At 43.2% G+C, this 27,941-nt stretch overlaps 1 protein-coding gene and 1 pseudogene across 5 annotated transcripts in view; both read right to left on the bottom strand.

Annotated features, from left to right (window-relative positions):
* The window catches only part of PRELID2 (PRELI domain containing 2), a 65,095-nt gene extending 50,243 nt beyond the window's left edge, over positions 1 to 14,852 (bottom strand). Inside the window, exons 1-3 of one of the 5 annotated variants that reach the window (XM_045075339.1) lie at positions 14,552 to 14,700; positions 9,421 to 9,512; positions 1,596 to 1,653 (exon numbers count right to left, since the gene is read on the bottom strand). In XM_045075339.1, the coding sequence (XP_044931274.1) occupies positions 1,596 to 1,641 (46 nt within the window). In that variant the 5' untranslated portion in view covers positions 1,642 to 1,653; positions 9,421 to 9,512; positions 14,552 to 14,700. Of the gene's footprint in view, positions 1 to 1,595; positions 1,654 to 9,420; positions 9,513 to 10,762; positions 10,904 to 14,551 lie in introns of those variants that run through there. The other 4 variants (XM_045075340.1, XM_045075341.1, XM_045075338.1 and 1 more) reach the window with 4 other exon arrangements.
* Positions 14,853 to 21,414: 6,562 nt separating this feature from the next.
* On the bottom strand, positions 21,415 to 22,014 carry LOC123390827 (annotated as a pseudogene).
* Between the last annotated feature and the right edge of the window lie 5,927 nt (positions 22,015 to 27,941).

Genomic DNA, 27,941 nt, shown 5'->3' with positions numbered 1-27,941 from the left:
GGTAAAAAACACAAAATAAAAGTGAATTAAGAAAAAAGGAGACTGGTTGAGTGTTGTCTTTTGCCCTGCAAATTAATGTGACTCAGCCAAGCTCCTACAGGGTTTCTCAAAGCTCTGGCTAGAGTAGCCTTGAACACTGGTGCAAACACCCAGACTACCCAGAAGCCACTGCCAGGGTAAGACGCGGGCTCATCTCCTTGCCCGCTGGCATTCCTTTAGCCATCCCAACCAAGGTTTGCTGCACACATACTTAAAACAGATTAGCCACTCCTGCAGGCAAAGACGCCCCCATCAATGGTTGAAATTATAATTAATGTTCTTATATCACTTTGCAATGTGCACACTGTTCTCTCATTTGATCTTCACACCAAACTAAAAGCAGGATTATTATTATTTTCTCATTTAATAAATGAAGAAACTGAGCCTTCAACAAGTAAGGTTATGCAGGTAGTAATCAGGGCTTGAAATCAGATTTCTCTGATGTCAAATAACATATCCCTTCCACACTGACTGCAGATACATGGGGAAGAAAAGGTTTTTTTAAGGATTTTTTAATTAGAATTAGATTTTTTAACTTAGAATTATGGACATGAAGAAAAGACTCTCAAAAGCAAAAGACAGTGTCATGCTCACCAAGCACAGAGAAGACTTCAGACTCATGTAATGAACAGTGGCTTATCATATGTTCTCCCAGAAGGTCCAAGAGCAAGTCAGAAGTGGGCCTGGGTGTCTCCAAAGGTTTATATACTGACTCTGTGCATCACTAAAGCTTCCTGCGTGGCCCGGTTCTCAAGTCCAAGCAAGGACAGTTAAAATGCTTCCAGTGAGATACGAATGACAGCAAGCAGTGAAACTCCTACAGTCTCACTCGGGGGTGAGTAAACATCTGTAAAGGGCCGGACGGTACATTTTTAGGTCTTGTGAGCCGGATAGTCTTATCACAACAGCTCAACTCTGCTGTTGTTGCCAAGAAGAAGCCATAGACAATATATAAACAAGTGGGCATGGTTATATGCCAATAAAACTTTATTCACAACATCAAGCAGGACAAGCATAGTTCCGTCAACCCTTACTCTGGTCAATATGGAACCCTGCTGTCAAGTACAGGTCTGATTCCATAGTCTAATCACTTTATAGTCAATTTTACATACATGCTACTAATCACAACTGTTTTGCCACCTATAAAATGAGACATGAATATATTATAGGGATATAGCCATGCAATCTTGGGCAATTTGTTTAACCTCTCCATACCTTGGTTTTTTCATATATTAAATGGGAGTAATAATAACACATACACCATACATTAGTCTGAAGATTAAATGAGTTAATATGAGTGAGAGTGCTTGGCACATACGAAGTGCTCAGAAATGTTAGCTATTACTACTGTCATCAGTTATTAACTGAGAGAGTGATAAGAGCATATTAAGCAAGCCTTCTGCTGCTGTAAGTGCTGGGTACTCTTTTCTAACACTTCATACAGAAATACACCTGTTTCAAAAGTAATAGGCTATAAACACAAACACAAACACCTTTAGAAAAATCAGTATCACTTAATGATCACCACCAAAGTGAGGTACATTCAGAAAACTTACCTCTCTTTTCCTCCACGGTTTTCACAGAGATGACATTTTTATCCATGGGGTTGGGATACTAAATGAAAACACATAAAGAAGAATTACCAAAATGAGTTCTTTCCCAGCAACCATAGTTCTCTGCAGGAACAGTACATATTTCTCAAACAACCTCGAAGGCCCGTTTTCAGTCAAGACTCATCACTTCACTACTTGGGACTAGATAAGGAAGAGGCTATGGTCAACTGAACCGGTATAAACCCAAGAAAAACGTTCTTGAGATCCAACCTAGCCCTGGGCAGAGAAGGGAGGGTGAGCTTAACTAGGTTAATTATGGAACCAGCAATGGAGGGTGTCCTCTGTGCCATGCCCTGTGCCACATACTCTACTTACTTACACCATCTTGTTTAAATCCCGAAAGAGCCTCTCTGCTGTGACCGGGTCACGTGTTATCATTGTCTCATCTGTCAGAGATGGAAACTGAATGAAGATCAGAGAGTCTAGGATCACCCAGCTAGTCAGTGGGAGAGCCGTGAAATTAAACCGGGCCTCATACAAAGTGAATCTTTCCCTCGAATCGTATGCCACTGCCTGGCAGCTGGGCTGGCATCACAGGAGAACAATTATAGAAGTCATCTACTACAGGTGCTCAATAAATCGTTTACCTATTAATTCCCCTGAAAGACAATTTGGATATAATAAGGCTGAAAAAAGAAAAAAAAAAAAAAAGCTACCACTTTTGTCCTGGCAGTTTACATACATTATTTCAGATTAATTCTCAAATTAATAACATGAGATATATACTGCTTTTTCCCCCTCACATGTGAAAAATAAGGCCCAGATAAACTAAGTAGTTTGCTCAAAACCACCCAGCTCAAGAGGTCTGAGACTAATTTACCCTCAGATATTCTCTACTGCCTTCTAAACGTGTCTACCTACCTAACCTATCCTTAAATCTCCTCAGAATTACTCAAATACAATCCTTTCTATTGCTCTGATACAAAGAAAAAGACTTTGGGAGTGGAAGTGACTTCCTCCAAGCCATAGAACAAGGTGGTCCCTGATCCGAGCCTGCTGATCACCCCTTGGGCCCTTTCTCTAGAAGCTCACACAGCTACATGATGTGACCAAACCTAAAAAGGAAATTGCAGGCAGTCTCATCCAAGACATCACGAAGTGCCGAGAGGGAATGAAAGCAGTGAAGAGGCTGACAGGCAGGGGAAGTCTTCGGAACCCCAGGAAGTGGTATATGTAACTCAGTGTGGGTCTCCTCGTCTCACAGCAGCTACCTATACACGCACATGTGAGCAAGTGTGCGAGAGAGAGAGAGGGGTTGGCTAACTGGTCTTCACAGAAAAGGGTCAACTACTTTCACACATATTAAAGTTATCTGTGGCCTCAAAAGACACAGAATGAGAACACAGGTTCTGTGAGAACAGGAATACAAAGCTAGTTCAGTCACTCCTCTATCCCTACCACTAGCACAGTGTCTGGCAGATAGAGGCACTCAATAAATTTTTGCTGAATGAATAATCAGGAAGATGAACTTCGCTGACCTCAGGGGTCAATTTGGAAAATAAACCTCACTTTGCTTGGTGACCTATCAATGAAGACAATCCAGAGGGTCAGTCCTCAGCAGCCTTGACACTTCATTGTGCCCCATGCCATAAACTCTGTTATTTACACTTCCATCCTGGCAACTGCCATCTTGAGAACTTGTCACAAAGTGGATTCTTAAGTATTCATTCACTCATTCATTCATTCATTCATTCATTTTTTTGCTCCAGGAATAAATGCTCAAAACTACGAAGACTGCTGTCTTAAAGTTTAACCTTCAAGTAACGTCCACTAGGGAGGGTCAGGTTTAGCTACTCTGCTTCTCAGCAAGGGGCCTGACAGAGCACTCCTGAAGCAAGGAAAATATGTAAGCCTTACACAGATCCCCTGAATTACGTGCGTGTGTGTGTGCATGAATAAAAACTTTCATACTAAGGTAAAATAAAAGTCTGAAAGTATTTCCTTCACAAGTCCTAGTTTGCTCATTTTGTATTCATCAATACTTCCTGACTGAATATTACAAATATACTCTAAGTTGTAGGGAGATTACTGAACTAAATTACGGAAGAGATGTGAAATATAATCATCAGAGGAGGACAGTAATAAAAGCTTTAAAGTTCGGATTATATCACTAAGTTATCAGTGAAATTCCTGAAGAATATAAATTCAGAAACTTCATACTTTTACATAATTTTAAGATTTCTCAGAAAGCCAAAGGGCACTGACTGAAACAATAATGAAAATTCTCTATTCTTTCTTCAGTTAGGAGGTTTTGAGTACCTACCACACTAGGCACGGTTCCAGGCACTGAGGATGTAGTAAAGAAACAAACAAAACTGTAGCCTCTTACAGAGTTTCCATGTTAGTTGGGGAAAACAAACAAAAAAATAAACATAAGGAGAAAAATCCATCAGACTAAGGAACAATGGGGAAACGGGAAATTGTGGAGGGGTCACTGTAAAATACCAAAGGGTCACCCATTAGACAATGCTTGTAAACAACAAGAGATCCTAAACAATTCACTTTAGTAAAATCATGTGCAGGATTCAAGTCATTTTCTCACCCAACTACTTCAGGGAGTTGAACAGACACAGCCTCATGTTTCCACATGAGAACGGGAAAAGAAATGAGAGGTTTATTTACAACAGCTAAATACCATGACGTGAAAAGCATATATTCTAACTTTTTTAAAAATAAAGATTTATTGTGCTGAGGCTCCCCCTACCTGGCATTACTTGAAATAGTCTAACGCCATCTTGTGGTAGCTTGAATATTCATGATTTAATTCATGAACCTTCTGAAGTCAGTTAACAAGGGGTTGAGAGAGGGAAGGCTCTCAGAAAGGGTCACCACCAGGAATGCCAATTTGAGAAGACAGGAGGCAGTAGAAAGGTTTATCTGGATACCTTTTTAAACATGGTGTTGACAATGGAGTGGATCAAGCTAAGACCACCAAAGACTTGGTGAGCATCCGCTGATCTACTGCACTGGGTATCAGAGGCCATCTTAGGCATTATCTCATTTAGTACTTCCCCAAAGGAGTAAGCCCACTAACTATTACTAAGACAAGGAGTTTGCACTAAAAGCAGAAATGGCGTAAAGCCTGCACGCAAGCAGAGTCACAGAGATTTCCCAATCCCCACTCCTAACCAGCAACTCTCATGGAAGCAAAGTGGTCTAAACACCAGGTATCTGCCAAAACTGCTTGCCACCCCAGGACCTGGTTCAGTGGGCCACAAAATGTAGCAGCATAACAATTACCACGTGGGGCCACGTACATTCGCCGTGTGCCATATATCCTAGGGGACCTCCAGTATTTTCCAAGGTATATTTCACTTCATTTTGAACTTCCTTATGATCTTATTTCCTTTATAGACTCTATAAAAGAAATCCTTTATCTTTCCCCAAGATATAAATCTACTGCAAATATCACAGTCTAACAAGGGTAAAATGCAGACTTTTCTACAATGTCATATACTTTGCTTTCATTTCCTTTGACACATTGAAAGGTTAAGAGGACCTAAACTGCAAAACACTGAATAAAAAAGAAAATCTACATTAAGACAAACAAAGAACTATGAAATGTGAGAGGCCAAGAAATTGAGTCCCTCTAATTACAGGAATAAGATAAACATATTTATGGGAGGAGCTTCCTGAAGATACAGTTATTCACCTTTCTTATTTACAAGGGGACAATATACAAGCTTTCATAAAGCCTGTTCTTGAGTAAGTTTTTAAAATGCCAACTTTCCAAAAAGCTCAGAAGTTAATGCCTGCCTTTTATAATAACACCTCCCCAAAAAAAGAGCTAATGACCTCAGAAGGAACCATTGTTTCCCAACTTCCAAATGGCATCATTCAAGAAAGCACAAGGAAGCAACTAAGCTGAGAGGTCTATATGGTTAGTTGTACAAAGGTCAAGAGGACCTAAAATAAGTCTGTATATTAACATTTCTGTTTTATAAGTACCACGAGAATCTTTGCTGCTTTCAGAAATGCATGTGCAAATGGGGTGGAGCTGCTGAAGAGAGACCTGGCCTTGAGCTAAACAAGGAAATCACCATAAACTGCGCCAATTTATTTTTTTAAGATTTTATTCATTTGGGGCACCTGGGTGGCTCAGTGGGTTAAAGCCTCTGCCTTTGGCTCAGGTCGTGATCCCAGAGCCCTGGGATGGAGCCCCGCATCGGGCTCTCTGCTCAGCGGGGAGCCTGCCTCCTCCTCTCTCTCTGCCTTGTCTCTCTGCCTACTTGTGATCTCTGTCTGTCAAATAAATAAATAAAATCTTAAAAAAAAAAAAGATTTTATTTATTTATTCGACAGAGAGAGAGATCATAAGTAGGCAAAGGCAGGAAGAGAGAGAGAGGGAGGAAGCAGCCTCCCCGCTGAGCAGAGAGCCCAATGCGGGACTGGATCCCAGGACCCTGAGACCATGACCTGAGCAGAGGCTTAACCCACTGAGCCACCCAGGCGCCCCAGAACAGCACCAAATTAATGAGCTACACGCAACGGTGTATCTTAGAGGAAAGTGAAGCTAATTTTATACCAAGATCAAATGAATCATTGATTAATCAAAATTTCAATGATCAAGGACAAAACATATTTAAGTCAATAAATTTTTGAATGGTTGTTTCTTGGCCTTTCAGATCAGCAGGAGAATGAAGTAGAAAGAGCAAAGGACAGGAGCCAAGACGTACAGACAGTGATGCTGCCATCTGTGAAGCCAGGATACCCAGGGCCTGTCTGGCTGAGAAAAGTTATGGTTCTAAACAAAGGCCAACGATGTCACATCACCATTATTCATTCAAAAATGTTCTGACAGGGGGCACCTGGGTGGCTCAGTGGGTTAAGCCACTGCCTTCGGCTCAGGTCATGATCTCAGGGTCTTGGGATCGAGTCCCGCATTGGGCTCTCTGCTCAGCAGGGAGCCTGCTCCCTTTCCTCTCTCTCTGCCTGCCTCTCCATCTACTTGTGATTTCTCTCTGTCAAATAAATAAATAAAATCTTAAAAAAAAAAAAAAAAATGTCCTGACAGGAACACTTCTGTGGCTCAGTAGGTTAAAGCCTCTGCCTTCAGCTCAGGTTATGATCCCAGGGTTCTGGGATTGACTCTGGCATCAGGCTCCTTGCTCAGCAGGGAGCCTGCTTCTCTCTCCCTCTCCCTCTGCGCCTCCCCTTTTTTGTGCACTTGCCCACTGTCATCTCTCTGACAAATAAAATCTTAAAAAAAAAAAAAAAGTCCTAATAATTGGCAATGACATAATGAAGTTTCTGTTGTTGTTGTTTTAACATATAATGTATTATTTGTTTCAGGGGTACAGGTCTGTGATTCATCAGTCTTACAGAATTCACACAGTTAAGTTTTTAGAAGGAAACAGCTTACAATTATGACACAAAGGAAAACCCTCCTACCTCAACATTAAATGCATACATAAATCAAATGCATTAAAAGATACAAAAGCTACAAAATAACTGACCAGGACTAGGATCCAAACAGACCAAAAAAAAAAAAAAAAAACAAAACACACACACACACACACACACACACACACACAAAGAAAGAAAAAGAAAAGAGGGAAAAAGTATCCCACATTGCAGGAGACTAAGACATGACAACAAAATGCAATGTGGGATCTTGGACTGATTCTTGGATCCTAGACTGGAAAAATGACATGAGTGGACTACTGTGAAATTTCAGTAAGGCCTGTAGATGAGTTACCATAGTATCAATGTTAATTCCCTAGTTTTAAAAGTAATACACTGGTTTAGGGAAGCTGGGTAAAGGAATTCTTCCTCTGTTTTGCAATATTTTGTAAGTCAAATGGTTGCTGACCCTTGACCAACATGGGTTTGAACTGCATGGGTCCACTTCTATGTGGATTTTTTTTTTCCCCAGTAAATACAATACAGTACGGTATTTGCATTTTTTCTCTTCCTTATAGTTTCCTTAACATTTTTTCTTCTCTAGGTTTCTTACAGTCAGAATACAGTACAGGGCGCCTGGGTGGCTCAGTGGGTTAAGCCGCTGCCTTCGGCTCAGGTCATGATCCCAGGGTCCTGGGATCGAGTCCCACATCAGGCTCTCTGCTCAGCGGGGAGCCTGCTTTCTCCTCTCTCTCTCTGCCTGCCTCTCTGCCTACTTGTAATCTCTCTCTGTCAAATAAATAAATAAAATCTTTAAAAAAAAAAAAAAAAAAAAAGAATACAGTACATAAATGTACATAGCATACAAATGTGCTCATCGATTACTAGTATCACAGGTAAGACTTCCAGTCACTGGCAGGGTCCTCGTAGTTAAGTTCTGGGGGAGTCACAAGTTACACAGATGCAGAGTTTAAATTGTGTGGGGGCCAGGGCCCCTACAACTATGTTGTTTTGGGTCAAATGATTTCTCAGTGAAAAGTTAAGAAATTAAAGACAAAATGAAAATGAGAATACAGAGTGCTGCAAACAGAATGAGTTTTGAATCCAAGAGACCTCAGTTTGAAGCCCACCTGCGGGAGTCTTGGGCAAATTACTTTAATCTCAGCCTGCCTTAGTTTCTTCATCTATACAATTGGGGGGGGGGGGGGATCCATCTCAAAGAGTTGTCAGAGAAATTAAAGGGAATAATGTTATATAAAGTACAAACACCAGGCCAGTGCTCAATAAACAGTAGTGGTTTTTGCTGCTGAAGAATGAAACCAACATTTTTAAAACTCAGTTTCAGGACTTCAGTGCCTATCTTGCAATTCACTGGTGTGGCACTGAGTATATGCCTAGTATCTTCCTGGAAACCAAACAGATTTAAGCGATGACTTAAAAATTATCAGAAGATATTTCTTCTTGTCCAGACTTGTAAAACTTCATAAGCTCATGCTTTATTGATTCAAAGTCCGTGTGACAAGAACTCCTGACACATTCCTATTAGCATTAGGGGAGGCATCATGTCAGTGAAGTAGGAGGACTAGAGGGAATATTTACTTTTTAAAAAGGCAATAAACCCTAAGTACTCTAAAAGCTGTCACAGATTTACAATTAATATATGGAGTGGCTGGCTGGCTCAGTCAGTGAAGCATGCGACTCTGGATCTGGTAGTTGTGAGTTCGAGCCCACAGTAGGGTAGGAATTACTTAAAGATAAAATCTTACAAAAAAATACGATCCTTGCACCACACACTATGTCTGTAATATGCCCCTGACAAAGCATTTATGATAAAAATTAATATATTTCCCTCTGTCCCCTTAACAGCGAGCTCCTTGATGGCTCAGGCCATGTTTTATTTACCTCCTCATCTCCCAAAGGCAAAATGATACACAGACTTATTATAAATGTCCACTAGTAGACATACAAAAGTTTCACTCTTACTGCTTTGATAGTTAAAAACTACCCGAGTTTTTATAAACTGATTAAGCCACAACCACCACTACGTAAGTTTCCAAGCACACCTTCATGTCATTTAAACAACAGTTAAAAAATAAGTCATAATTCAAATATGCACCATTTATTCGTGCTCGTTCTTTTCTTTATTATTCCAGGTTGGTGAAGATTTCTGCAGACTACTTCTCTCAGCTTTTTATTTTCATATTCATAGAATCAATGTGAGAAATTATTGTGGTTAGTATTACTATCAAGATTTTTACCAAGTACTTTAATGCACCTACTGTGTGCCAACATGAAGTTAAGTAGGTTACATGCAACTACGTGCGTTATCCACTTAATTTCCCCCAACAATGCCAGAAGACAGTTACTATTATCATATTCTGCAGATGAGGACCCTGAAACAGAGAAGTGACTTGCCCAAACTCACACAGCTAGAAGCGCTCCGTCCCCCCGTCTGATGTCAGAGCCGGTGCTCTTTCCGTTTGCACCATTCTGCTTCATGTCGTACCTAATCTTCTTCTAGCAGGATTGAGGATAGGAAGATAAAAGAAAGACTATTACAGTGTAAGTAAAAAGATAAATGACTGTTATGTTAAACTAGCCCTATAATTTGTCAAATCATTTATTTCCGAAATATCAGTTTACCCCAAATATTTCAGGATTTTTTTCAGGAAGAGATGTTCCCCACAAGTGGCAGATTTGCAAGGGAGAAAAGATAGGATCAGAGATGAAAATATTATTAATTACCCAATCAACTTTCTACTCTAAATGGAAATAGCCATTCATAAATTCCCTTTATGAGTTTAAGGGTAAACACTCAAACCATTTTGTTCAGCACAGCAGGCTCCTGGCTAGAATAAATAAAAACCTGAGACCACTGTGTTGAAGCAAAAAGAAATTATTTTAATCTGTCCATTTTATTATAGGGCCGTAAGACTGACCCCCACACTAACTCCCATCTGAAATTACACAGGGCTAAACTCCAGAGTGGTGCATTTTATTCACTCATTCCACAAGATTTGTTGAGCACCTACTATGTTCTAGGATCTCTTTGGGTGCTTGGGATGCATCAGGAACAAATGAAAGATCTCTGCCCATAAAGCTTACACCCTATTCACAATGCCTGCTTTGCCTACAGCACAAAAAGAAAATCAACACAAACAACTCTATAGTAAGAAAAACTCTAACTTCTCTGGCCTTAACTGAGTATAAACAAGAACATCCAGTCAACACAAGGGCCCTCTGAGTCCTTTTCAATTACTTTAAATTTTAGGTAGACAACACCGAAGAAGTGTTTGAATCCAGCTCATGAATGCAAACACAGCAAACAGACCCACGTAAGCCTGTAGAGATGAGTGAGCTTCTGGCCTGCACCGACGCAACCTTGCCTGCTCTCTGTAGGTGGTTTTAAGTAAAAGGAAGGAAACAGCTGTAAGCAGTAAGAGCTGGAAAGCTTAAGAGTCATACAAAGAAGCCTAATGCACTGTCAGGTGCACCAACAATATAGTGCATGGAAACTACAGTTTAGCATCTGATGAATAAACCATTTTGGGTTTCACAGCATTCCTCCATAAGGGTTCATTGAGAAACACTACATTCCATGAACAAAGAGTTCTGTGGTGTTTGTTTTCAAGGTGCCATTTAGCTTTGAAAGCATGTAGCTAATATTTTGCCTGTGGTATCCAACAGGCAGGTGTAAGAAGAGCAAACATTCCTCAGGTTTTAAAAATAGTAGTATATAATAACTTGGAAGGCAAGTCCTAACATACCAAAAGACGTAGATCAGTAGACTCTATTTAAAATAGAACATCCTCGGTGCTGAAACAGCTTCAAACATACCATTGTGCAAAATCAGATTAAATGCTTCCAGAGATCCTCATATGATTGTTCCTTCTGCCAAGTGCCTTCCTTTGAAAAAAAATACATAAAGACTAAAAGAAAAATAAAAGTATATTAAACCACAAAGATCATTCCTACTACCTTACACTTAGAAAAAGCTTATGTTTCTCAAACTCGCATATGTTTGATCCTCACAACAATCCTGGGAGACAGGTGAGGTACGTGGCATTATTGTTTCACAGACACGAAATTAAGGCAATAGGGCTGTCGCAGGTCAGCAGGCACAGGTCTACAGCCACCTAGTGGAAGGAGCACTGAGACAGAGCACAGACAACACTTAGGTCCCCACACCCAGGAACTGGCTAACAAGCCACAATAACCCAGTTTTCTAGCCCTGCCAGCAGGTATTGCTTGCCATCAGAAACTAAGCTGGATGCCAAGGGGCACAAGCTCCAAACACCACCTCCCCACACACTCTTCTCAACTGGTCTGATCCACCTCAGACACTGTGCAAGCCCTCCACATAAGAGGGATGCTTGACTGTGAAAACCAAACCAATCTAAGCCAAGATGGACCTCCCCACTGATGACCCTTTTTCAGCCAAATCCTCCTTAAAACCTCTCCTTGGGGAGCCAGACTGCAGAATCTTTTTTCTGTCTCCCTTGTACTGGAGCATTAAGCCCTGATAAAGCCTTGCCTGGAACACCCACTCAGCCTCCAATTCTAGAGCTTAGACAGCCCAAGAGCCTGACGGGGTAATAGTTCCTTTTGCTAATTTTCAATAAATAGCCCCATTTCCTGTCCACTAGTCCCACTATCTGTGAGCTTGTAGAGCCCACCACCCAGATGAGGCCTCTTTCTAATTTGCACAAGGGCACAGTACAGACTATTTAAAACCGTGTCCCAAGGCCACCCCAAAACCACTTTTAATGGGGAAAGCACAAAGATCAGAATCCAGATCTACTGACTTCCAGTTCATGGCTTTCTGTAATGTAAGGTGAAATGCTCACAGTAAGTAGACTTACTAAAATCTCATAATTTATTGACTCACACAGCCCCTCTGAGGCATTGTTTTGTGAATAAAAAGAACAGAAGTATGGTGTCACCCATAGTGTTTGCATTGTCCCACTGCTAGGCCTTTTCTGAAAATATTCTTTCCCTAGCCCTACCTTCCAAAATATCCTATTTACTATGTGCCAGTTACTTGGCCAAGTGTTTTGTAAGAATACTAAAACGCTGTAACTGAATGCAGCTCTGTGCTGTGAATGACCTCACCTGTAAACATATGGCACACAAAAACCAGCCAGCTGAGCCCAGTCAACCCACAAAATCGTGAGATCCAAAAGTTTACCACTGGTTTAATTCACTAAGTAACAGGGGTGATTTGTTACATAGCAACAGAAAACTGAAACACTGTATTTTCTCACCTTACCACACATCAATACTATGCCCTTATATCAGGGACAGAGGGTCCCCGATGAATACACCCTGAGAAAAGACTAGACAAAAGAACACTGGGATTAGATAAAGAGCACAGCAAATATCATTCTGGAACATTTTTTTCCCCCTCAATAATCATCTGAATGCCTATTATGTGGTAGGCCACACAGCCTGGAGATGCAGGTTGAGACTCTGGATTCAGATGTGAAATCCTGGCTTCCCAAAAACTGGCTGTGGGAACTTGGAAAAGTTATTTAAACTTCTTTGAACCTCGGTTTCTCTAGGTAGTGAAATGGAAATTGTCCTTAAATCCTTCCCACAGCTGCTGGATGAAGTAAATGGGATGATGTATGAAAGCACTTCCTCCCCCTCCCTTCTTCCATAAGAAACTCCTATATACACTTCAGCCATCATTTGACAAAGGCCGCTTTTTCGGGAAAGCCTTTCCCAATGACCACCCTGGGGAACTTTAGCAGGACTTCCCTGCTGTATTTGGTCCCAGTAACGTGAACTTTCTCTGCATAAATACACATCACCAATTGTAAGTATGTGTTCATTAGCTGTTCATTTATTAATGTCAGTCTCCCCAACTAGAGATGATCAGCTCCATGAGAAGAGCATCTATTGGGTGGGCCCCAGCACTGAGCCTGGCACACAGGAGAAAAGTATCTCTAAACACCTGCTGAATAAAAGAAAAGCATTTAGCCCAGAAGCATGACTACACGCAAAGTCCTCTGTAAAAGAGAGCTTGGCATTGTGCTATGTGTTCCTGTGGGAATGAGTCCTCCCCCAAGAAGCTTAGTCTCATGAGGAGAAAAGGTATGTGCGGAAGTAACTATCCAACACTGGAGAAGATGGCAGTGATGCCTAGATCAAGTGCTCCCCCAGTTCTGTCAAGATGGAGATCAGCTCTTGATAAGGATAATCCAGAAAGGCATTCCAAGGGAGCAGTGGCATTAAGGAATCCACACTCCAGACTGCCAGTCCTAATTTAAAAAATGGAGTATGCACTGTTTCTCCTTTGGGCCCAGAAGTCTGGCCTAAGGCAAAGTCTCCACCAGATCCACAATTCATGCTCTCAGTCATTTATTCATTCATCATTTACTAGTTTTTATTGAGCATCTACTAGGTGAAAAATACAAACGATCTGACATGGGAGGGGCCTCTATGGCAAGACCATGTTAACCAGTGTCCTAATCAATCCTTGCGACCTGGGTCCCCAACCGCATCACCCATAGAGGTCCTGTCTTACCACTTAAAAAATTAACTTCTTCTCCCAGCCTCTCTGTTTTGCTTCTGCATTATATATGGGGCACACTTCCTGGTTGCTGCTACCCAAGGCAAATTAGAATTCTTGCAAATCTTGCTTTAAAAAGTGAACGCTGAAAGGGATCCTAAAATGCCTAATACAACACTCCTATCTTAGATGAAAAAAGAGAGGCCTAAAAGAGAAGATGACCCTTGACCAATGAAGTAACTAGAGTCAGAGACATACTACAGTTCAGGAGTCTCAGCTCCCAGGCCTGGGTGCTCTGGATTTCTCAAGAAATTCCCTATTCGACAGTCAGGAGCATAGTCCTAGCAGGAGCCCCTGGGATAAAGAGGACCACTGAGCAGTGAGCCTAGGGTGCAGTTATAGTCGTACGAACAACTCTAACATTTTAGAGGCCTAAACACCAGTCTGAGCACTTACATGAATTATCTCACTTGATTCCTCACAACCAGCCCTTTCCGTTAGTACTTTTATTTCCCCCATTTCACAGATCAAAAACACTAAGGCACAGGGAAGGTAAGCTACCAGCCGCAAGCCCCACGGACTTTTCAAAAAATATTAAGGTGGTAGAGCAACAGTGCTGAGTAAACCAGGGTGATCGCTTCCACCGCTCCCACTGGCTTGTACTGGAGTGGGGGGCGGTCCATGGTTTACTAGAAAGATCGACAAGTCACGAGCAACCTCAACCAGGCTCCAGAACGTGCATTCCCTAGTACTGTGGGGCAGGATGTGAACGTGCTGCCGCGCACGGAGCCTTCCCCGCACCCCAGGGAGCGATGGGGAGCCTTCGAGGAAATGCACTTCCACCCACGCCCCGCACATCCCGAGGCAAAACCCGCAGCTGGGGCGCGAGAGCGCGGACTCGAACTCCCGCGGGGGCAGGGGAAGGAGCAGGGGCAGACGGCGGGCGCCCCGGGACACAGACGGCTGGGCCGGCCGGGGGTCGGGGCGGCCGGAGGAGGTGTGGGGGAACGCGGGCGCGGCCCGGAACGGAGCGGGCGGGTACCTTGCGGAGGAAGCTGGCGACCACCTGCTCGAAGGGGTACTTGTACACCTGGCGCACGTCCACCGTGACCCCCATCCCCGCACGCCGGGCTCTGCCGCCGCCGCGGGCGCCCACACCCGCCCCGCCAAAGGGGCGGGGAAGGGTTTTTTCCTCCCTTTTCAAACTTTGGAAACTTTATTGTCCTCCGGCAGGAACAGACGGGCAGTCGGGCCCCGCCCCCTTCCGCCACCGCGGGGAGTGGGCGGCGGGCCTCGGGAGGCGGAGGCGCTGACTCAGGGGCCGCCCCGGGCTCTGCGCCTCTGGAACCCTGCTTTTCTGTTGTCACCTCGCCTGAGCTTCTTCAGACGCAGCAGCCCTAAGACAAGTGATCACAAATACGGAAACCACCCGGCCTCCAAGTCTGGTTGTAATATAATCCTCCTCCGGGTTGCTGAGTCCCATGTGACAAAGGTCAGCAACTGCAGGACACACACGACCCAGGCAGCTGCCTCAAAAGCTTTAAGTTGGGCCCATATACCCTGGGAGTGTTCAGGAAATAAAAAAAACTCGCGGCTTAGCATGTCCGACCCTGTAAGGGAATTCCTCTGCTCCTCAAAGTTCAAACACCATGGAGCAAGGAACAAAGGGACGTGGGAAGAATCCGAGTACTTTTCACTGGACCGCACGGATTTTCCAAGATCGAGCAAGTGAATTCATTTATTCAGGAAGTTACTCGACCTATCACTTACCGAGCATCTACTCTGTGCCAGGCGCTGTGGTAGGAACCGCACATTCCGTAGTGAATAAAGTACGGTCCCGGCTGGCAAAGAGGATGGGTGAGCCAGGCGATCTGACATCCAATAAACAAAACAGGAAAACAAACAGGATAATGGATTATGGTTACGGGGATGGGGCGTGATTTTAGCTAGAATGAATAAGGCAGTTCTCTGAGGTGGTGACCTTCACGTTTATCTCGCCTGCTACCCACACACATAGTCATAGCAGCACTGCAAAACCTCACACTTGGGTAAATCCAGCTTCCCATTACTCAGGGCTTCACTCCTGCCACTGCAAGAGACTGGAGACAAATACACACTCACCATAACAGCCCTGCTTTCAAATTCATAACCACTAACCTCAAGGGGCCTTTTAATGGCGCTGGGCAAAATAACAACAAACTACATTTCTCTCATCCACTAACTGTCCCACAGTCTTCTCACCTCAAACACCCCACACTTCCTTCCCAGCCATATCCTCAGATGAGTACCTTGTTCCCTTTTCTACTTAGTAAATAGGAAAACGCTCTTGACCACATCTGTCTACTCCCCTGTCCAAATGCCCCGCCCCTCTCTTCCGTTCCTGTGAGTGAACTGTCCGTGCTCAGTTTCAGGCCAGTCTCTCCACTGGTCCGCTGAGCCCCCCAGTGGACTCACACATGGTTACGAGACAGCTCTCCTTCTGAAAAACCACCAAAACAAGGCCCCGATGCCTAATGATGGCAGTTACGGTAAACACTCCCACCACCGCCAATTTCAAAATACCAAAGTGATGTCAGTAAGCATGGAGGTGGGAAAGACACGTGCAAAAATGCACTCGTGTGTGGTATTTCTACCATCCACATGCAGCAGACATGACGGCAAGAACATAAGTAATGGAGCCAGTGCAATCTTGAGCAGGAACAAAGCTGGAAGTATCACAAATTCTAGATTTCAAGATACACTTCAAAGCTATCATAATCAAAACAGTACCGGGAGCGCCTGGGTGGCTCAGTGGGTTAGAGCCTCTGCCTTCAGCTCAGGTCATGATCCCAGGGTTCTGGGATCGAGCCCCTGGTCGGGCTCTCTGCTCAGCAGGGAGCCTGCTTCCTCCTCTCTGCCTGCTTCTCTGCCTACTTGTGATCTCTGACTGTCAAATAACTAAATAAAATCTTTAAACAAACAAAAACAGTACGGTACATACACTGTTGGTGGGAATATGACTTGGAGCTGCCATCGTGAAAAAACGGTATGGAGGGTCCTCAAAAAGTTCAAAATAGAACTACCTACTATATGATTCAATAATTCCACTATTAAGCATTTACCCAAAGAAATTGAAAACCCTAACTCTAAAAGATATATGCATCTCTATGTTTATTGTAGCATTATTTATGATAACCAATATATGGAAGCAACATAAGTGTTCATCAATAGACAAATGAATAAGGAAGATACTGTGTGTATCCACATATATATATGTATGTATACATATATGAATATAACAAAGGATAGTTGGAAGAAAGGCAAGCAGGGAAAAGGGCACTCACACCCCTGTCCTAAGAGGAAACTAGCCTTAGAAGGAAAAAAGCTCCAGCCTGTTATTCTAGGCTCTACTCAATGCCCCAGCTTTAAGTAGGAGAACTTACAACTTGTCTGTAACAGTAAGGAAAAGAATGGCCTTGGGTATCCTAATCCAGGTCCAGGGAGCCAGCTCAAAAGCCAGTAGGATTTTTTTTTTTTTTAAGATTTTATTTATTTGGGGCACCTGGGTGGCTCAGTGGGTTAAGCCTCTGCCTTCAGCTCAGATCATGATCTCAGGGGCCTGGGATCGAGCCCTGCGTTGGGCTCTCTGCTCAGTGGGGATCCTGCTTCCCCCACCCCCCACCCCTCTGCCTGCTTCTCTGCCTATTTGTGATCTCTCTCTCTGTCAAATAAATAAATAAAATCTTTAAATTTTTAAAAAAAAAAGATTTTACTTATTTATTGAGGTGGGCAAAGAGGAGAGCCTGATGTGGGGCTAGATCCCAGGACTCCAGGATCAGGACCTGAGCCAAAGCAGACACTCTTAACCAAATGAGCCACCCAGTCAACCCAGCCAATAGGGAATTTAAACAAAAAGCTTGATGTGGCGGCCTGCAGCTAGATAGCATGATCTAAGGCAGTGAGGGCCACCACCCTATTGGTCCCAGCCGCTACAAAATACCACCCTAGAAGAAGCCCTTCACCCTTACCCAAGGGAACAACTATCTAATAGATAAGCCTGTCAACAAAAACCTGATTGGATGACAGGCACGTGGAGGGTTAATCAGATTAAAGCAGTCAAAACCCAAGAGCCCATAAAACCCCTACATTGAAATGTCAAACCAGCAACCCTCTTGGGTCCCCTCCCTCTTTGGGAGCTTTGTACTATTGCTCAATAAACTTTGCTTTGCTGCCACCACTCTTTGATCTACCTCTTCATTCTTCAAAGTGGCAAGACCAAGAACCACAGGCACTAAAGGAAAAGAAATCCTGCAACATACATATAATGGAATATTCCACAATCAAAAAAGATGAGATTGGGGCGTTTGAAACAACATGGATGGAAGTCGAGAGTATTATTCTAAGTTAAATAGGTCAAAAAAGACAGATACCATATGATTTTACTCATATGTGGAATCTGAAGGGAAAAAACACCCACAACAAGTAAACAAAAAAAGAATCAGACCTATAAATACAGAAAAACAATTGATGGTTGCCCTAGCAAACATGGGTGGTTGGATGAGCAAAATGGGTGAGAGAGAATGGGAGGTAATAGGCTTCCAGTGAATAAGTCACGGTAATGAACCAGGAGAGCTAGGCTCTTGTCTCACAGAGTCAAAGAATGAATCTCACAGAGAACAGAGAGAAGAGCGATAGAAATTTTAGCGAAGACACAGAACGAGCTCTCCAGAGTGAGAGAGTTGTCACTGAGTGCCTTTAGGGATGGTCTTCTATGGAAAACTAACCAGGGGACTTAAATCCTTTTAACATTTCTATTGATAATATCACTGAGCAAGGACTCGTGATAACATCTTCAATGGCTTATTTCCTTTTTAGGGTCTGATTATTCTTCATGGCTCACAGGTGATTATCATGAAAAGACACTCACCCCACCCGCTTAGGGCAGGATGGTCAGATGTGTCCCCTTATCTCTGGTTCTTCCCCCCTCCCCCCACATTTTGGGGATTTCTGTGAGCCTGATCACAGAGCCCCTTATCTATCTCTCCCTACCTAGCCCCCACCTGCCCCTTACACAGTAATAAAAGGTACAGCACAGAGAATACTGTCAACGATACTGGAACAGACATGTATGGTGGCAGAGGAGAGCTACACTTGAGAGGAGCAAGCAGAGCATAACACATGGAGAAGTTGAATCACAATGTTGTAGACAAGAAACTAATGTAACACTGTATGTCAACTATACCCAATTTTTTTAAAAAAGTCTTTCTTTAAAAGAACACAGGGGTGCCTGGGTGGTGCAGTTGGTTAAGCAACGATCTCATGGGTCATGCGGGCTTCGCAGTCATCTGGGAGTCAGCTTGGAGATTCTTTCTGCCCCTCTTCCTTCTTGTTCTCTCTCTCTAAAATAAAGAAATAAATCTCAAAAAAATAAAAGGAAAACAGTTAATGGTAAATGTAATAATACAATTAAGAAGGGATAAGTTTTGAATACCTATTACCTTTTTTTTTTTTTTAGATTTTATTTATTAACAGAGAGAGTATAAGCAGAGGGAGCAGCAGGGAGAGGGAGAAGCAGACTCCCCATTGAGCAGGAGTCTTACCTGTGGCTGGATCCCAGGGTCCTGGGATTGTGACCTGAGCCGAAAGTAGATGCTTAACTAAGCCACACAGGCACCCCAACCTAAAAATAGTTTATTTAATAGTAAATTTATGTGATTTAATATCTAATAATGTCTATTTAACAACCCACCAATAGTATTCAGAACACAGTAGTCCAAAATATGGCACCAGAGCATATTGAATATTTCACAGTGAAGGAGTTTGAGAAAATGGCAGACGCAGAAGTTCTGTGACCTTCCCTCCCCTTGCCTCAAGCAGATCCTAAACTGTCTTCTAAGGAGTGCTCTCTGCAAACCAAAAGGAAAGTAGCATCCTTATCTCCAAGGTGGAAGTTTTCCAGAAGAATCCAAACAAACATGCCTTGCCAAGTTTCCCAACATTGATTACACTTACTTTATATCCTTTGTCCTGTTAGACTTGTACACTACCGCCTGCTTGTTCTCAAATCTTATATAAAGACCCTAACATACAACCATTTCTTCAGGTCTTTGTCTCTGTATGAAGGAGCCCATGTCCCACAAAACTGAGAATAGGTAAATATGTATGCATCTCTTGTCTTTGTCAGTTTAATTTTCAGACTTAGCTAGGGACCCTAAGACGGTCAAGGAAAAACTTTTACCTGCCCTACACAGCTGTACTACGTTGCTAAAAAGTTCCTTGTCCTCTATCTCATCCAAGGACATCTCTCTATCCATACCTGGCCTTTCTTCCCTCATCAGTTTTGCCTCTACTGGATCATTCCAACCCACACACACTATCAGATATGCTGTGATTTCTTCCATCTTAAAAAAAAAAAAAAAAAAAAAAAAGCAACTCTTAACCTCATACCACCCTCCAGCTCTAGTCTAATTCTCTGCTCCATTTTTGCTCCTCAAAAGAGTTGCCTATAATCTCTTGAACACATTCCAGTCAATTTGAGTCCCTGCCAGTTCACTAAAACTACTATTGTCAAGGTCATCAATGACAAAGTGGCTAAATTCACTAGTTAATTGTTAACCCTCACCTTACTACACCAAAGAGCAGCATTTTCTTGAAATACTTATGAGGAGTGGAATGGAGGGTTGGATGTCAAAGCCCATAAAGTCGACTATATGTAGAGAACAACTGTACTATACATACTATACAGAAAAAAACCAACCCCAGCCTCCCCTGGGGGCCTCAGAGCCCCACAAAGGAAGAGAACTGACTTGTGGGGTTGATGGTGATGGTGACACTCATCTGCCTCTGCTACCAGAGAATAGCTGGACACTGGGTGTGAAACAGGAGACCCCTGCCAGGCTGTGTCCTGCACCCCCACTCCACTCTGACACCACTTTCTTCTAGAATGTATCCTTGAGCAGCTGCTTGCCGACTCCTGATTAGCTGTCCACAAAAGGCCAAGGTTGTGTCCTGAAAGATTAAAGGACCCAGAACCTGTTGGCTTTAGCTGGGCGGGTTGGCTGTAAGAACACAGGCCACCTGCCTACTCCAAGGACATTGGGGTACTCTGAAGGTGGAAACGTGTGCCAGGCTTGACAAGGGAAGCTACTGCCAAGGAATCTTGTGGCTCAGAATCCCAGCCAATTTGCACAACAGTCTCACCTGCTGTGTCCCCAAGGAAGAGAGAAGGAACTGCAAACAAACTCCCATTGCTCTGAAACTGGGTGGCTTAACTAGTCAGGGATTCGAGTTTGGAAATCTGCAAGACTCTCAAGTTCTTCGTTTGGTCTTTGAGACACCCATCTTGTGTCTTCAAGGCAAGGCACAGTGGTTGAACATAGTAGATACCCAGTTCACTCTGAGGGAACGATGATGACTGCCATGAGGCTGAAGCGAATGGGGTGAGCTTCAGCCCTGACCCTCTCTCCTCACTCTCTCCCCTCTTTGCTTTTCTCTCCCTCTTTATGCTGATTCACTACACTCTTCTGACCACCCTGACCATCTCTCTGTCACTGATCTTTTTCACCCAATCTTATGACTGTCTGTTTATGGAAATTCTCCCCTGGACTGTGAGGGTCTCCAGACTGGAAAGAACTGTGTGCTGTTCACTCTTGCCTCTCCAGTGCTGAGGAGAAAACCCCCAGTCCTCCTCCTGTGTGCCTCCTTGATTCTGTTGCTGGGACCACACTCAAAATTTTACTTTTCACACCAGCTGTGGAGGTTTTTCCCACACCATGTAACGCTTGATACCAGCTGAGTGTCCTACAATTCAGCTCTATCTGGACATAGCGCCAGATCCCATGCCTTCAGGGCTCGGTCCTACAAGACTGCCCCTCCCCCACACCACTTCAGGTGTCAGTCACAAGTCCAGGTTGCTACCTGTGCTTCTTTTTTTTTTTTTTCCATATCCATTATTTTTAATGTCCAGAGTTTATAATACGAGGGCCAGAGCTCTTTCCCCACCTCAAGTTTATAAGTTTTCGATTGGCTTGTGAGGCCAATAGGGATACTTCTTCTTGTCTAATTTGGTTTCTGGGAAGGCTTCATTCAGGTCCTCAATGGTCATCTGATCGAACGGAATTATGTTCCTTAGCTTCTCCAGCTGTTTTTCGTATTCCACAATCCTGGCCTTTGAGAGAGACAAAAACTCAGCACAACTTTTCACATCTTCTTTTTCTTCAGCGTCCACCTGAACAGTGTATTTATCCTCTGGCACAGGAATCTTCAGGGGATTGAACTTCTTCTCAAAGTCATCTACCAAGCCAGCCTTCGCCACATCTACTAAGCCCAGTCGATAGCAGGGGGGTTCTCAGGGAGAGTAGCCAACTTGGAGATAAGTGTCTCATTCCAAGATTTCAGGGATTTAGCAATGGCCTTCTGGTTTCGGGGTATGATCTCCCCAAAAGCTACCCAGTCAATGGTTTTTAGAGCAAGTTTTCGCCCAGCCATCTTGAGATCCTTCACCGACCCCGGCTGCCCAGAGTCCACAGCAGCCGCTACCTGTGCTTCTGACTGATGGGCTATAAGTCAAAGGTTCCCATGATCTCTTCCTCAGTTTGATTTACTTGTTAGAATAGCTCACAGAACTCAGGGAAACCATTTACCTACAACTTACCTCTTTACTCTAAGAGGATATGATAAAGGATACAGATGCACATGCAGATGGGAGAGATGCAAGATGGGAAGGAACATAGAGCTTCCGGGACCTCTCTAGGTGTGCCACTCTCCAGCACTTGCGTGTGTTCTCCAACCTGGAAGCTCTTCCCAACCCACACTTTGGGGATTTCTGTGGAGGCATAGTGTAGGTACAACTGGTCATTAACTCCATTTCCAGCCCTTTCCCATTCTCTGGAGAACGGGGTAGGGGGATTAACATTCCAAGCTTCTAATCATGGCTTGATCTTTCTGGTGACCAACCCCCACCCAGAAGGCCCCCAAAGTCACTTCATCGGACAAAAGACACTCCTACGACCCAGGAAATTTCAAAATCTTAGAAGCCCAGGTCAAAACCCAAATATTAGAACAAAAGATGCTCCTAGTACTTTTATCATTTAGGACACTACAAGGGTTTCAGGAACACTGCAAAAGGAAACGAGTGAAGGGGAGACTAGAGAGCGGGTGGAGGAGGAGGGGAAGCAGAAACTAGGATGGTCTATTATCTCATAAGTGCCCAGCAAAATATCTGGCACACGGTATATGTTGACAAAATTCATGAATATACTTCACAGAGAATATGACCGTGAGCAAGTTCTTTCCTGTACCTGCACCTCAACAAAGTGACCAAGAGGGCCAAGATCATCTCTAAATTCCCTTATAGCTCCCCAAGATTTCAGATGTGAGCTAGAGACTCAAGGCAGGCAACACGGTTAGAGTTACTGGAACTAGGGTATGAAGTAGGAATTTGCTGGGAGAACAAGGCAAAATCTCAGGACAAGTTCACTATCAGGGTAAATAACTTGTGTGGCATCACTAAGCCAGACTTTTCTTCCCTCAGTTAAAGATGAGACTGATCAGACAGTTTTAAGAAGTTCAAGAAAGCTCAAGGAAATATTTCAGGGCAAGCAGCTCCTCCTAGGTCATCATACCATCATCCCACATGTTAGAGAGGACTTAGAAGGACTATCGCATGCCAGTGCCTGGTGAGAGAAATACGTAAAACATGGAGTACTACAGCAGTAAGGATGCCAAAGAGGAAAAATAAAGTAGGGAAGAAGCATGGTAAGTGGAAGTGGCGTAGAGGGAAAGACCTCCCTGGCAAGCTGCCATTTGAGAAGAAGAGTTTAAGAAGAGAGAGAGCGAGTCATGCCTGTGTTTAGGGGACTATCATTCCAGGCAGAGGGAGTGGCCAGTTACAAGGCCCTGAGACAGCAGTTCTTGGCCAGGCGAGTTTGAGAAATGGGAGGGAGGCCAGTGCGGGTGGAGCAGCGTCCTAGAAGATAAGCACAGACAAGCAGTAAGAATCTAGGCACACAGTCTTCTAGGTCCCTGGGAAGTTGTTAGCTTTATCTCTGTAATGACATACTGAGAACTTTGAGCTGGGCAGAAACATGATTAGAACTCTGCTTTCACAAACCACTCTGGCTAGTAACAGTGAAGTGACCTTGGGAAGAAAGCAAGGGGAAGAAAGAAACCAACTAGGAGGCCATTGTAATAACGTAGACCGGGGGTGACAAGTGACCATGAATGTGCTAAGGGAGCAGTGTTTAGATTCTGGATCTTTCGTGAAGGTAGAGACGACAAAGTATGCTGAAAGATGAGAAGCTGGGAGTGAGAGAAGAGCCAAGGAAGTCTCAGTGCCATATGGAACACAGCCAAACTGGAAAAGGAAATAAAGCCAGATGTATTCGCTTCCCAGGACTGCCCAAACAAAGTACCAGAAACTGAGAGGCTTATGCAGAAATTTGTCATCTCTGGAGGCTCTGGAGGCTAGAAGTCTGAAATCAAGGTGTCAGCAGAGTTGTTCTTTCTGAGGGCTGAGGGAGAATCTGTTCCAGGCCTCTCTCCTGGATTCTGATGGCCTCCGGCATCCCTTTGCTTATAGATGGTGTGCTGCCTGTCTTCATGTCATCAGTGCTCTATGCTTGTCTGTCTCTGTGTCCCAATTTCCCTTCTTATAAGGACACCAATCAGTGGATTAAGACCCACCCTAATGACTCCATCTGTTATGCACTGAATTATGACCCCCCTCAAAATGTATATGTTAAGCCCTAACCCCCATACCTCAGAATGTGAGTCTATTTGGAAATGCACCTTTAAAGAGATAAATAATGTAAAATGAGGTCATATGGGTGGGCCCTCATCTAGTATGACTAGGGTCACTATAAGGAGAGAAGATGAGGACATGGACCTGAACGGATGGAAGACCATGTGAAGACAGAGAGAAAAGACACCTATCTGTAAGCCAAACAGAGAGGCCTCAGAAGATACACATCTCCTCCCTTTTAACATTGGGAGATGTAGTATATATGATTTTGTATCCCTTTGTCTTCTTCCCTAACAAATTGAGAGCATTAGTGCCAAAAATATGATCTTAATGATATTAATCATATTCAATTATATGAATGAACCATCATCGTAAATTATGCTTTTCTATTATTTTTTATAACTACCGCTTGTGAAAATCCTTACAGATAAATTTTTACCACCATATTGTATTGCTCTTTAAAAACAGAGTCCTAGAAGAGTAGTTCCTGGGTAAAAAGAAAGGACCATTTTGAAGGACCATTTCAACCCTGTCAACACCTTGATTTTAGACTGCTAGGCACCAAAACATTTTGCAAATAAATTTCGGTTGTATAAGCCACCCAGCCTGTGGTACTTTTCAAGCAGGAGAGCTAGGTTCTTGTCTCAAGGAGTTGAAGAATGAACCTCTCAGACAAAGGTGAGTGAGCAAAGCAATAGAGTTTTATACAGAAAAAAGGCTCTCAGGAGTGAGAGGGATCCTGACAGGGTTGCCACTGAGGGCTTTTAGGGCTGGTCTTTTATAGGAAGCTAACCAGAGAGCTTAAATCTTTTTGACTTCTCCACTGACTGCACCATTGATTAAGGACTAGTGATAACATTTTTAATGGCTTACTTCTTTCTAGGATCTAGTTATTTTCTGTTGACCACAGGAAACTGTCATAAATAAGACTTCTCCCTCAGATACCTAGGGCAGGGTATGCCCCCTTATCTCGGGTTTCCTTACACCTCAATATTTTGGGGATTTCTGTGAGCCTGATCCTAAAGCCCTCTATCTATCTCTCCCTTACTCACTTTGTTATGGCAGCCCTAATGAATCTTAATTTAAGCATCTGCTAAAATCCTCTTTCCAAATGAGATAACATTCCCAGGTCCTGGGGGTCAGGACTGGAACATCTTCTGGAGGACATACTTCACCTCACAGCACCAGATGCAAAACAAGCAGAGAAAAAAAGATGAAGACAAAGTCTGGTGGCACCAGATCTCCAGTTCTGGCCTGGGAGCACTGCCGGATGCTTGGTTCATGCAGCTCCTTCTGGAATTTTCTGAGCTTCTCCAGGATCCTTCCAGTCAACCTCCTTTTGTGCTTAACTTTATTTAAGTTGAGCTTTCTATCACCTGCAACACAGACTGCTGACTAATCTGATGTGGAAGACAAATTTAGCCATTATGAGTTGATACACCAGAAGGAAAAGAGAAAGGGAGGGGAAGGGAAGGGACGGGAAAGGAAGAGAAAAGGAAAAAAGGAAAGGGACAGGGGACAGGGGAAGGGACAGGGACAGGGAAGAGAAAAGAAAGGAGAGAAGAGAAAAGAGAAAAAGAAAAAGAAAAAATGAGAAGAAAAAGAAACCCTTTACTGTCAGGTCTTTTTCTATCTCCAAGTCAACCCAACTCCTAAGACCTCTGAGAGGTGAGCTGCCTAAGATATTTATAACTTCAATTCTCTATTTTTATACTTCTCATCTTCATTGTTTAGAAATCCAGTAAGATTTTTATTCATTTTGTTTGTTTGGCAAAATTGTATCCTTAAAGGGCAATTCATCTTACAGTGTTACTACAAAACGGGAAATCTTCTCTGTAACAGCAGTAGCAATTAATGGCACACATTTAAAGTAGTCTATTTAAGATATTTCCTGTCTGAGAATACCAACTTTAAAAGACTGATCTCTTGCCAGACTGAAGACCAGAAATTACTGAAGGGAAGCTGTAGTCATAATACAGAGAATGATGATAATAAAACCAAAGGCATGGGGTGCCTGGGTGGCTCAGTCATTAAATGCCTGCCTTCAGCTCAGGTTATGATCCCAGGGTTATGATCCCACATGGGGCTCCCTGCTCAGCGGGAAGCCTGCTCCGCCCTCTCCCACTTCCCGGGCTTGTGTTCCTGTTCTCGCTGTGTCTCTCTGTCAAATATATAAATAAAATCTTTAAAAAATAAAAAATAAAACCAAAGGCACACAGAAAGAATTTCAGATGAAGTACAACTTAGACAGCTAAGGGGTAACATACTGCACCTCAGTGTAAGTTACCAAATCCTTCTCCTTCCCACAAATTTTCCAGGGGAAGAAGGAAGTATGTGCAGTAGGGTACGGAAGAGTTGGAATGGGTGGAGGGTGTTAAAAAAGAAAAACCACAAGCCAAAAAGGGCATCACTTGGGCCAAATCACCAAACCAGAGCTCAATACCAAACCTAACCTCACCTGATTGCCTTTCAACCTCCCCTTGGAAATGTGAATTATAAAGGGTCAGTCAGAATTTTCTGAGAAGCACAGTTAGGTAATCTGTCCATGGAGCCTCTCTTAGCTCCAAAGGAAGATAAAGTGATTTGGATAACAGAAGCAGCTGCAAAGACATACAAATGGCCAATAGACATATGAAAAAATGCTCAACATCACTAGGCATTAGGGAAATACAAATCAAAGCCACAATAAGATACCACCTCACATGATTCAAAATGGGTAAAACTAACAAACCAGAAAACAACAGATGTTGGCAAGGATGTGGAGAAAGAAAGACCCTCTTATACTGCTGGTGGGAGTGCAAGCTGGTGCAGCCACTCTGGAAAACAGCATGGAGGTTCCTCAAAAAGTTGAAAATAGAGCTACCCTATGACCCAGCAATTGAACTACTGGGTATTTACCCTAAAGATACAAATGTAGTGATCTGAAGGGGCACCCGCACCCCAATGTTTATAGCAGCAATGTCCACAATAGCCAAAATGTGGAAAGAGCCCTGAGGTCCATCAACAGGTGATGGATAAAGAAGATGTGGTGTATATATACAATGGAATACTACTCAGCCATCAAAATTGAAATCTTACCATTTGCAACAATGTCAATGGAACTAGAGGATATTATACTAAGTAAAATATGCCAATCAGAGAAAAGACAATTATCATATGGTTTCACTCATATGTGGAATTTAAGAAACCAAACAGAGGATTATAGTGGAAAGAGGGGAAAAAAAAAAAAAGACAAAACCAGAGAGAGAGAGAGACAAACCATAAGAGACTCTTTTTTTTTTTTTTTAAGATTTTTATTTATTTATTTGAGAGAGAGCATGAGAGGCGGGAAGGTCAGAGGGAGAAGCAGACTCCCCATGGAGCTGGGAGCCCGATGCGGGACTCGATCCCGGGACTCCGAGACCGTGACCTGAGCCGAAGGCGGTTGCTCAACCAACTGAGCCACCCAGGCGCCCCCCATAAGAGACTCTTAATCCTAGGAAACAAACTGAGGGTTGCTCAAGGGGAAGGGGATGGGGGATGGAATAACTGGGTGATGGACATTAAGGAGGGCACGTGATGTAATGAGCACTGGGTATTATATAAGACCGATGAATCACTGAACTCCACCTCTGAAACTAAAGATACATTATATGTTAAATACCAATTTAAATTTTTTAAAAAAATTAATTAAAAAAAAAAAGAAAAAAGTAAAATAAACCCTTATACTTAA

The sequence above is a fragment of the Mustela putorius genome, unplaced genomic scaffold (genome assembly GCF_011764305.1).
Source record: "Mustela putorius furo isolate JIRA1106 unplaced genomic scaffold, ASM1176430v1.1 tig00000145_pilon_pilon_pilon, whole genome shotgun sequence".
NCBI classification, from domain to species: Eukaryota; Metazoa; Chordata; class Mammalia; order Carnivora; family Mustelidae; genus Mustela; species Mustela putorius.
Note: the sequence above shows the minus strand (reverse complement) of the source record. Positions and strands in the feature narration are given on the sequence as shown.